The sequence below is a fragment of the Leptodactylus fuscus genome, chromosome 3 (assembly GCF_031893055.1).
Source record: "Leptodactylus fuscus isolate aLepFus1 chromosome 3, aLepFus1.hap2, whole genome shotgun sequence".
NCBI classification, from domain to species: domain Eukaryota; kingdom Metazoa; phylum Chordata; class Amphibia; order Anura; family Leptodactylidae; genus Leptodactylus; species Leptodactylus fuscus.
This window is the reverse complement of record NC_134267.1, coordinates 74,677,522-74,689,902: the sequence shown is the minus strand read 5'-3', so window position 1 is coordinate 74,689,902 and position 12,381 is coordinate 74,677,522. Positions and strand designations below refer to the sequence as shown.

Below are 12,381 nucleotides of genomic sequence, written 5' to 3'. Positions count from 1 at the left end.
CTTTAAGGAGTTAACATTTGTTTTTGTGGGGATTATGGGGATTACACCTATGCCCTCTCCATTCTATGTGTGAAGAGAGAATTAGACCCCCTCTATACTCACTGAGATAAGCAAGCCAGAATGAAGTGCATGGACTTTCCTGGTAGCAACAGTCAGTGAGTTGCAAACTGGTTTAGAAGAGGCAGGAAATTTAGAGCTATTTCAGGTACAAAGCATCCACAGTTTTAATTTTAAAGTATATTACATTTTGGTCCAGAACCACATGCTCTATGAATTTAGATGCTGTCTGAAATGTTAGTGACCGCTTAAATGAATCTAAGACCAGTTTGCACATTATTATTATTATCATTATTATTATTACCAATTTTTTTTTTTTTTTTTTTTTTTTTAAGATTTTCTTTATACTTTTTAGCTTATTTTAGGCCCTTAGTGGACTTGAGCCCTATGGAAGAATCTGATCTCCCATACAATATACTGCAAACAGTAGCAGGTGCTTGTGAAGGATACCGCCTTACCAAGCTGCATGACACATTCTTCTTTCTTACTTTCCACTCGCGCTCAGTTAGTGTGTCTGAGCCTTATAGGATAATACAAAATGAGCTTTCTAAATTTTATATATTAACCTTCACTGGGTCGGTACTAGCCACTTAACATATACAGAAATACCTATCAGTGATTGACAAGCAGATACAGATAAAGTACAGTACATAAAAATAAATGGGATTAAAAGGTAGAGAAATGGAAACAATACCAAAAGAATCTCTGAAGCCCATCTCCTAGACTCCAGGGTACATGCTTAATCAGTAAGAGATCCTTAGCCTTCTCACATGGCTTCCAGCAGTCGAACAACTTGTCTCCTCATGGGAAGCAATATATCTCTTCCCAGGCTCCTCCCAGAATGTCGTTAGGGAGGAAGTCCAACCCTCCATCCTTGAAACCAAATAATCAGTCATAATTTCTTGGTTGATGATTATAGGGCCAGTTAAGTGGTAAGATGTGGTTCGTACTGAGGTTCCCATCGTGTAGACACCAAGGATGACACCCCCATCCCCTTTGGGCAAGGAGTTCAGTGCCTGGACCTTTCCCCTGCTCTTAACACTACCGAGTTTGGACTTTGAGCGTTTGGGTCAGCCTGGCACACCCGAGGAATTTACCAATGCAACTGTGGCATGTCGTCTTAGCCAAATATTATCAGAAAACCATATCTCCTTTGAAGTATGACCCAGAGACAACCTGTCTGGCTGATCCATGTTAAGAGATCCTTCAGCATACAACTCTAAGATAGGACCATGCTAGGATAATGAGGTTAGCACAGGTATACTAATTGCGTTGGGCAGAAAACAACAAAAGACTGTGTTTATAGAGCTGACAAGCCACCTTCTTGTAGTTAAACAGGTTTTGTTAACGGGCCCCCCACCACATCCTGTGTAAGGCAAAATTGACCAGGTAATAGCTCACCAAGGCCAAAATACACAATTGTAAAATACATAGGTGGGAGTCTTTTATCCTCACAGTGCTGTTGGAGCTAATCGGCCATCGCTGGTGTTTTTTTCTTATATGCTGCAATTAGTTTGGGTATGTTCACAAGGCGGAAAATGAAGAGGAATTCTCTTCATTTTCCACCACAGGTATTTTCGCCCACAGTCTAGCAGTGCATCAATGTTCCGTCGTGTTTCCCCTGCTTTTGACAAGGCAAAGATGAATCAGCAGTCTTGATCCGCAGCAAAATTGAGCAGGAAGCTTCTTTCCTTGCTTATTTTGCTGGGGGACACAGCACCATGGGTATAGACCTGGCCACTAGAAGAATGATACTAGGGAAATGAAAAGCTGTTGGCTCTGCCTCCAGGCTATAACCTGCCACAGATGTGCATGAATCAGTTTAAACCTAGTGTCCATAAGAGGCAGACATGACCTGACTTGGGTCATTCTGTCTTGCATTGTTTTATTTTTCTTTCAGGTGCATTGGGGGGGGGGGGTTCTTCAGTGTTTATGCCACACTAGTCCATACCCTTTTCTGAACATCTTGCCGGTCACTTTTTCTGGGACTTTTCTGGCCTTCAGACTCCACCTGGGGCCTTCCATTGGCAGGGGGCTGTCCTTGCAAGCCGTCCAGCCTGCCCAATAGCCCTGAGTGCAGGAATTACCAGAGGAGAGGGCTTTTACTCTCTTCAAACACTTTATTTTTCTTTCACTCAGTTAATCTCTCATGCTAACTATAGTCAAGTCCCGTAAATCCCATATAACTAAAATCCACCTTCGCTAGTGGTAGGATTACGTACACCATTGTGAGACTAACAATTCTAATTGGATCTTCTCCAGCTCGGTCTGGATCAGGGTCTTAGTCTTCTTCCCTTTAAAGATTTCCTTTGGGGAGTGGGGCATTGTACTCTTTCCCCCCCCCTAATGTTCACCCTTTGAACCTTGGGATCTTAACAACCTCGTCCTTTAGGTGGGTTCAGCTTCCCGAATTTGAGCCTTTGATAGATATTCCTCTTTGCCTTCTGTCCTGGAAGAACGTGTTCCTGGTGGCCGTTATCTCCATCCGCAGTGTCCCGAGCTGGCTGCCCTTTTTCAGCAGCCTCCCTTAATGGTCCTCCACAAGGATAGGGTTGTTCTCTGTCTCAGTCTTTGTTTTTTGTTTTTTTTTTGTGCCTAGGATGGTTTTCCTCCTTCCATTTCCTCCTTCCCCAAGCATCAAGCAGATGCTGTCAGTCTGAGATTAAGGTTGGTGTTGTTGTGGGCTCTTACGAAAGCACTGTTAACCTCCTCTATAGATATAGACCTCCATTTGGAGAGCTGGTGCTATTAAAAACTTTTGCCCAAGTTTGCCACACAGAATTCCTCTTCACATCGGAGTGATCTATTTCCCTGCCCTCCCCATATAGCTGAACTTGCTCCTTAAGCTTTTTCGGCTGTAGCTGGGGTGGTGCTCTGGATGAGGGCTGCTATTAAAGTTCCACTCCTTTCTGTGGAGAATGGACTCCATCTCAGAGAGGAGGGCATTTTTCAGGACCCCATGCTACAAGTGACGTGTCCTCTTTTACTACAAATAACTGAGACACTATGGGAGGAACAATAATGAATATCTAATACATAATTTTTGTTATTAAAAACCATTGAAAAAGACAAATCTATAAACCATATACCTAATGGCAGTGGCCAATAGAAATCTCAAGGTGGTCCTGATAGTCTGATATACAAATCTCCCCTTCTCTCCCCCCCCCCCCCCCCCCCGATCAACAAAAAAACAGGATTGTTATGCCTCACAGATGCTCTGAACAGTCAGAATTAACCAGTCTGCAATAAAATGTAAAAGGATTGATCCAGAGGATATTGGCCTATAGGCGACACCATCACGATTACTGTTCCCGGTCCGGTGCCAATAGAGCACAACTAACTCCAGCTTACTCCTGTTGCTGTACATAAAGTGCAAAAACAATAGACCCCACACATTTCCTATGTAAACGTTCATTGGGAGCACATAATAGCAATAACAACTGCTGTTGATTAGAATACTAAGTAATGCTGTTGGTGGTACAGTGTGACCGCCACTGATTTCGGCTGTTACAGCACACCGCACAGCTGACATTTATATGAAGCCCCTCTCCTAGCTGGTTCATCAATGTCCAGTCCTCATCTTTACCACGCCCACCCATGACACATGGTTGTGTCTGTGGACATTGTGTGTTACTTATCCGATCACCCTTACACAGAATGGCTATTCCTGAGCGCTATACACAGAGGGGATTATTGAAGGTGATCAGCAACAAGCCCACACTTTTAGACCATTCTTATACTATCATAATGATAACATCAGCCAATGCTGTAAGAGTCTAAATCTGATTCCTGAATACTACTGGGCGGAAGCAATATTGGGAAAGGAGGTGTAAAAACCTTACATCAAAATGAAAAATATTAATAATGATGTATAGAGGAAAACAAACTTAATTCCCTCTAATAAGTCAGAATTCCCTCTCTGCATAGCGCTAGGGCATAGCCATAGCCTGACTGCTTACACCTCAGATTTGCCTTTTGGGTATAACGTGCAAGGGCTATTATGACAAATTTTTCTTTCACTTTACACACTCTTGTGCATGGTAGAATTCGTGCTAACAGCAGCACCCCTTGTCCCTATACAAGGTGCTGATACCCCCACCCTCAAATTAGACTGCATCCTGGCCTAGGGGTTGATCTATCTGATCAGGTGCTGATGCCATACAGTGTCATCCATAAAACTGAAGTTTGAACGAAAAGTTTCCCGTGCACATTGCTCAAATGAATCTATAGAATGCGTATGTACTATTCCAAAGTACAGGCTAGACGGGAACCTACCTTAACTCAATAATTAAGGCCCTAATATATGGGAATCAAGAAGGGTAGGGTCCCTGTACTTAGAGGAAAGGATTCCCATGTTGTACCAGGGCATCGTTTTTCAAATTAAATTCCTTACATTAGAAGGGGATGGGGACAAAAAGTTGCAGTGGGTGTAACAAGGAGAATACGGAAGGATACCATTTACCACTGTGAAACCTGGCCTCTGTATAAAGGACTACTTCAAAGCATACTACACATCTTTGGATTACAGATCTTACAATTTAACACCTATTTATACGAGGAGTGATCCAAAAGTAATAATAAACACAATGAATATAGTAAAAATAATTTATTTTTCTACATAGTCTCCTAACAAGTCTATACATTTAGTCCATCTCTTTTTTTCCAAACTTAGAATTCCCTTAGAAACAAAATTCTTGATCTTGACCCTCAAAAAAATCGCCAACAGTGGTTATCACGTCGTACTCTAATGTATCTCTCACAATTTACATATTTACTTTTTAATCTCCGCTATGCATTAATTTTGGAAAGATAAATTAATGCAATACTTGGGGTGTCTAAATGTTAAATCTACTCAAAGTAGTTTCCATAATAGTGTTCCTTGTTATGGGTTTCCACTGTTTTGGTACATCCAGACCCTCTGACTGCAACCTGTTACCTTAAATCTAATTCAGCAAACTTTTTCTTTCAATTTATGATTGAATTACGCTGTGTGCTCAGCAGTACACAAACCTGTATGAAGTATTTCCATATTCGGGAGAAATTGCATTACAAATTAAAATGTGATTGCTACATAAATCAGAGACATGGTTAATTATATTTATGAAAAAATTTGGGTAGTATGGCTTTCCATTTGAAAGGCTTACAATTTCAGTTTGAAAACTGCATTTTTTTATTTTTTTTTTACAAATTTTTGCCAAATTTCCTATTTTTTCATAATCAAAGACAAAACATATCGATAAAAATTTACTACTGACATGAAGTACAATGTGTTACGAAAAATAAGTCTCAGAATCACTTGTCTAAGTTAAAGCGTCTAAGTTAAACGTATTGCCATTTAAAGTGACACATGTCAGTTTTGAAAAAAGAGGCCTGGTCCTTAAGTCACTTATGGGCTGTGTCTGTAAGGGGTTAAGAAAGGCTATTTGTCTCCTATTTTTTATCAGTTGCCTCCGGCCCGCCGTTTGGTAGAAAAACCGTTTTTTACTGGTATGCAAATGAATTCTTTCGCAGCACTGGGGGCGTCCCCAATGCTGCCAGAGAACTCTCTCAAGCGACGCCTTGATCTTCAACAGCAACCGCCTCTTCTGCGTCTTCTTCCGGCTGGAGTTATACTCCGGCGCCTGCACAGTCGGCTCTGCTGTTGAGATGCAGGCAAGGTCCGAGCGCACAGGCCGGCCAGCGGTTATTTTTTTTGGAGGCCGCTTACGCGCACATGCGCAGTACGCTCCTGTTCCAGTTCGCTCCAGAAGCGTAGTTCTATGGAGAACTTCGGGGAAAAGAGCAAAAAAAAATATCCCAAAAAAAGGCTGTTGATAAAGTGTTAACCGACAGCAAGGTAGGGGTAATCTCTGCACAGATGGATCAATGGACAGTGGCAGGAAGGATAGAGTGTGGTACAGGGTGGCAGAGGAGGGTAGAAAGGTGGCAGAGGAATTCGGATAAAGCTGAAGTTTTGCAGAGGAGATTGGAGGATGTACAGAACAAAATGAACATAGAAGGATCTCTGGTAAATCGCATCAGTAACAAACTTAGTAGCGCTCACTTTAACTTGAGCAGAGCAGTGACCATTATTTTACACTGCCCTACGTGCCTGTAATTGGTCAGTCAGTATAGGCTCCGCCACCTCAATGCGAGGAAGAAGGTTGTCTGCTGTTATAAACTGCAGCAGTCTTCTTAAAATCCTAGCGCCAGGTGACTATTACGCCTGTTTACCTTAAGTACCTTGAGTCAGGGACGTGATGGTATGTCTGTGGTTGTTAAGGGGTTAAAAAAAACAAATCTGATTTTCCCCCCTCCCCCTTCCTTATTCCCAAAAAAAAAAAAGTCTGGAAAGCTTGAAGTTAACTGAATAGCAAATCTGCCTAGCAGATGTTGCATAACAGCAGCCTGATTTTTTTTTTCCTTGTTTTTTTTTTTTTCTAATACAAGCACAGGAATGTGAACTAAGGTATAGTTGCATTCTTCACATGAGTAGGGTTTCTTTTAAAGTCCAAATCAAGGTTAAGATAAACTTAGGCAAAGTTAAGAGTTAACGTTTCGTCTGTTTTGGTTGTTGATGGCCTCTCCAGAATGTGGTTTTCAGTTGTAGGAAGAACAGACATTACGGTAAGTCTGAAGCATGTTTAGTTCGTTTTTAATTTCTCCCCCTCTTCCATTCTATTTTGGAATTTGGGCACCAGATGATCTTAAAGTATACTATGTTTCATGGTTCTAATTGCTGCTGGATATTTTTGGATTGGGACGAGTATGAGCTTAAAATGTAAGCTGATTCAGTGTGAACGCTGTTGGTGTGCTCGTTTAGTGTTGAAGTCTTCATACAAGATTCTGTACCACATTCTGCTTAAAATTGGCAGAGAAAAGTCCTGTGGTTTTTCAGGGTTGTGGAAAGCTGAGTAGCAGCATACCAGGTAATTAGGGGCGGTTGAATACTAAATATACCTAAGTAAAACCCTTCTCCTTTCTCTGTGATAGATGTATTTTTCAGGGTCCCAAGAAGGCCAGGTAACATCCGAGTCAACCTCTGAAACAAAATCTACCTACAGTCCTATGAAAAAGTTTGGGCACCCCTATTAATCTTAATCATTTTTAGTTCTAAATATTTTGGTATTTGCAACAGCCATTTCAGTTTGATATATCTAATAACTGATGGACACAGTAATATTTCAGGATTGAAATGAGGTTTATTGTACTAACAGAAAATGCGCAATATGCATTAAACCAAAATTTGACCGGTGCAAAAGTATGGGCACCTCAACAGAAAAATGACATTAATATTTAGTAGATCCTCCTTTTGCAAAGATAACAGCCTCTAGTGGCTTCCTGTAGCTTTTAATCAGTTCCTGGATCCTGGATAAAGGTATTTTGGACAAACAATTCAAGTTCAGTTAAGTTAGATGGTCGCCGAGCATGGACAGCCCGCTTCAAATCATCCCACAGATGTTCAATGATATTCAGGTCTGGGGACTGGGATGGCCATTCCAGAACATTGTAATTGTTCCTCTGCATGAATGCCTGAGGATTTGGAGCGGTGTTTTGGATCATTGTCTTGCTGAAATATCCATCCCCGGCGTAACTTCAACTTCGTCACTGATTCTTGAACATTATTCTCAAGAATCTGCTGATACTGAGTGGAATCCATGCGACCCTCAACTTTAACAAGATTCCCGATGCCGGCATTGGCCACACAGCCCCAAAGCATGATGGAACCTCCACCAAATTTTACAGTGGGTAGCATGTGTTTTTCTTGGAATGCTGTTTCTTTTTGGACGCCATGCATAACGCCTTTTTTTATAACCAAACAACTCAATTTTTGTTTCCAAAATGAAGCTGCCTTGTCCAAATGTGCTTTTTCATACCTCAGGCAACTCTATTTGTGTGCAGATCGTTCGAGAAATAGTACCAGCGTAGCCCCGTTAGGAAAGATAAAACTCTTCTTTATTTAATCCATGAGAAAATGTAGTACACGCATGTGAAAATATAGAAATAAAGAAGAGTTTTATCTTTCCTAACGGGGATACGCTGGTACTATTTCTCGAACGATCTGCATACTTACAGCTCCAAGCCGAAGGAGTCAGTTCCGTGCGATACCCGGCATTTCAAGGAAAGTTAAGTGGAATGGTCATCATTTTTTGATCTGAATTTTATCATTGCTGCTGGTGGCTGAATACTTTTTCCCTGTTCCCTATCCCTAAGTGAACTCTATTTGTGGCGTACGTGCAGAAACGGCTTCTTTCTCATCACTCTCCCATACAGCTTCTATTTGTGCAAAGTGCGCTGTATAGTTGACCGATGCACAGTGACACCATCTGCAGCAAGATGATGCTGCAGCTCTTTGGAGGTGGTCTGTGGATTGTCCTTGACTGTTCTCACCATTCTTCTTCTCTGCCTTTCTGATATTTTTCTTGGCCTGCCACTTCTGGGCTTAACAAGAACTGTCCCTGTGGTCTTCCATTTCCTTACTATGTTCCTCACAGTGGAAACTGACAGGTTAAATCTCTGAGACAACTTTTTGTATCCTTCCCCTGAACAACTATGTTGAACAATCTTTGTTTTCAGATCATTTGAGAGTTGTTTTGAGTAGCCCATGATGCCACTCTTCAGAGGAGATTCAAATAGGAGATCAACTTGCAATTGGCCACCTTAAATACCTTTTCTCATGATTGGATACATCTGGCTATGAAGTTCAAAGCTCACTGAGGTTACAAAACCAATTTTGTGCTTCAGTAAGTCAGTAAAAAGTAGTTAGGGGAATTCAAATCAATAAAATGATAAGGGTGCCCATACTTTTGCACCGGTCAAATCTTGGTTTAATGCATATTGCGCATTTTCTGTTAGTACAATAAACCTCATTTCAATCCTGAAATATTACTGTGTCCATCAGTTATTAGATATATCAAACTGAAATGGCTGTTGCAAGCACCAAAATATTTAGAACAAAAAATGATTAAGATTAATAGGGGTGCCCAAACTTTTTCATAGGACTGTATATATATATAAGGCACAGATATTAGGAATTTGGGAAAGTTTCATGAATTACACAAAGTAGATGAAAACCACACTCTTATAATCCTTCCCCCTGCCTTGTATATTGCATGCTCTGTAGCTGCACTATCACCACTACATTCATAGCACTCTATTACATAATTATACTGAATGTGAGCTAAGCCACGACCCTCCACAATAATCCCAGTCTCTCCTGAACTTCCTGTGATTTCCTGCTGTTGCTTGTAATCTGTCTCCACCTGGTAAGGGCATGGCACATGGGTAAGAAGCAACGTCTGCCCAATCTATGTGTACAAGATTTCTGCCAAACTGCACAGAGCTGCAGTTTAGTTTCATAGGTATTTATTGAATGACAAGGGAAACAAACAGTCGTAATAAATACAGGAGAGAGCAGATGGTCAGTAAAAAATGTACAATCAAAGATTTAGAAAAAACACAAGGATGCAGAGAGAATGGATGTCAAGAATACATAATACTTACAAGGACAAAGTATATAAACAGCAAAAACAATCAATATAACATAAAGAGGATGCCCAGGATGAATAATATCTTCTAATTAGGCCAGGGACGGTGAAAATGAAAAACAAAACAATCCCTACTCTTCTGTTCCCGATGCTCCAGTGTCCTCCCAGGGTGGTCTGTTCTGGTCAGCTGCCTTTAACCTCTTGTGAAAATGAAAAATTTGGTGAAAAAGTGCTATTCTATTAATTTTTACTTTACATATCACAATGTTAATAAAATCTGTGAAAAGGCTGCTGGGTCAAAATGTATTGGGTATTTCTGTGCTCAGGAGAAATTGCACATCAAACTGTCAGATGCATTTTCTCCTTTAACCCCTTGAATGTGTTAATTTTAGGGCTAAATTAATGTTTCATTGAAAAAAAAAAAATTAAATGTTTAAATATCACCTTTATATTGTTTTAATTTCTGTGATATGCTTAAAGGGTTAACAAACTTCGCTGTTACACTATAAGCTTTATAATGTCCAAAATATATTAAAGGACAATCAAAAGATGATGCCAATATAAAGCAGAGATATAAGATAATCCTTTAATAGTCCCACAATGGGGAAATTTCAGTGATACAGCATCATGGATGGTACAGTAGTATATAACGATAGAAAACACATACAAGCTCATTCCAGATAGAGAAATACTAGGAATCATAGCAACGCAAAAGAAAAAAAAAACACACTGCAGGATCATTTAGTTCTCTGTGCGGAGTGATGTTGATAATACGGCCCGACCGTGGTTGGAGGACACGAGGAGGGGTCACAGCATGTAGATATAACAGGCAGAAACTTTTTTTTTTTTTGCTGAGGTGGGGGACATGCAGCTATAACGATAACATGTGGTAGTTCTTTGGTAGGTAGTGAGATCTCATGCTCACAGCACTATTGTTCCTTAACCACAAAAAATACCCCAAATGTCCTTCATCACAAGTCCTCCTCTTTTCTTCTTACTACTGTGTTCTACTGCCCAAAGAAGTCTGAAACCATCCAGGTAGACAGGGTGCTGCTCTCTTGCCAAGCTTCCTTAAACTCATGGGGTAGGTGGGTGATGGTAGGTTCCCAGGCTGTAACAGTCCCACGTGTCCACAGTAAGAGAAAGAAATACCAGTCAGCTGTAGGCATCGTCACACATCACCAATAGACGCCAAAAATCATCTCCTTGAAAGAAGTTGTCCACACTTCCATGCAAGATTCTCCTCCATTCTTTGTGTGCCTCATGGTCACCATGCTGTTCTTAGCTCATGGGGGAATGGTAACAGGCATATGTGCACACAGGAAATTCCAGGGCTTGAGTTTTGTACATGCCAATAGAAACAAAAGGAAAAAAATACTCCACAGGGTCTTCCATTCGATTTATAGTTGCTAATTCATAGTGCTAGGTTGCTTGAGTATAGGATTCTTGAAGATACAGACAAAAAGAGTGAAAAGGAAAGATAAAGGTTGCTCTCAGCTTGGAGCTCTGTATCGAGGCTGCCACTCGTGTGTGTGATGTGACTATCTGTTTGAAAAGCAGAGCATTTCACATTAAAGTGATTTTTTTTCTTCTTCCAAATTTCAAACAAATTTTCTTTTTTTTTTTTTTTGTAAATAAATATAAAAATATTGATCAATATTTGCCACTAACATGAAGTACAATGTGTCACGAGAAAACATTCTCAAATTCACTTGTATAAGTTAAAGCATCTCAAAGCTATAACTGCATAAAGTGACACATCTCAGTTTTGAAAAATGAGGCCTGGTCATCTAGGTACTTTTAGGCTTGGTCTTGAAGAGGTTAAAGTCCTGAGGAACTGTAAATATTGCTACAGTTTGGGATTTTCTAAGCGAAAACTCCAAAATTGAGCTCAATATAAATCATATATCGTCATATTACTACGCTTGGCCAATTGTAAAATTTCTGTTGGTGTCCGCAAAAATGCACTGTTTTATGTAGAAAAAACTGGAAAATAAATAAATCTTCACTTCACTTCAGGCACAAATGAGCCAAAACATCCTTAACTTTAGGCAAAAGTAAAACAAATTCCTGATCTTCCACGTGACTAACTAAACAGACGTAATAACCTAACTATACATGTAGCTTACTACCAGCCACACGAAAAAACATGCACTATTTGGTTTCACCGGACTCAGGGTTACAGGACAGACCCAGCCACCTCCTCACTTCCTGGATCTGCCCTGAAGTGCAAGCTCTGCAGCCAGTAATGAGCCTCAGAAACCTATTCCAGACCCGCACTGGACCAACACATTGGCCAGGAATCTGGGGCAGATTTTCTAGATTTCATTATGTGTAAAATTTAAATAATGTAGTCTTTATAGTCAGAGAAGTTGGGCAGATTATTTTGTGTATCTGGTTGTTTGTTTGTTTTTTTTCCATAACTGAGACAAGGCATCTTAACTTTCTCAAAAATTATGCTACTGTAACATTTTACAACCTTTTTTTTTTTTTCTGCAGGGTGCTGGACAGGAAAAACTTGGAATCTATATTAAATCAGTTGTGAAAGGAGGAGCTGCAGAAGTGGTTTGTACACATTATATACAATATACATACATCTGATGAATGACTGTCCTTTGAAGAAAAGATGTCCCAAACAGCATTGTTTTGTCTGTCCTCTGCATTCCTAGTTTTTGTCAGTATGCTCTTCATTTATTTCTTGGACAGAAGTTTCTTCTGAGTTTAACCACCTGCTTTCTGATTTTCAGAGTCCTGCTTCCCATTTAGATCCTCAATCCAACTTAGATTTACAGTTAAGTCCACAAGTATTTGGACCGTAACACAGGTTTCATAATTTAGCCACAGGGTTCCACCACAA

The 12,381-nt window shown here is 40.3% G+C and overlaps 1 protein-coding gene across 11 annotated transcripts in view; it reads left to right on the top strand.

Annotated features, from left to right (window-relative positions):
• The window catches only part of AFDN (afadin, adherens junction formation factor), a 185,676-nt gene that overhangs the window by 121,184 nt on the left and 52,111 nt on the right, over window positions 1-12,381 (top strand). For all 11 annotated transcript variants that reach the window (XM_075267749.1, XM_075267746.1, XM_075267745.1 and 8 more), the window contains one exon: window positions 12,024-12,089. In XM_075267749.1, the coding sequence (XP_075123850.1) occupies window positions 12,024-12,089 (66 nt within the window). The remainder of the gene's footprint in view (window positions 1-12,023; window positions 12,090-12,381) is intronic.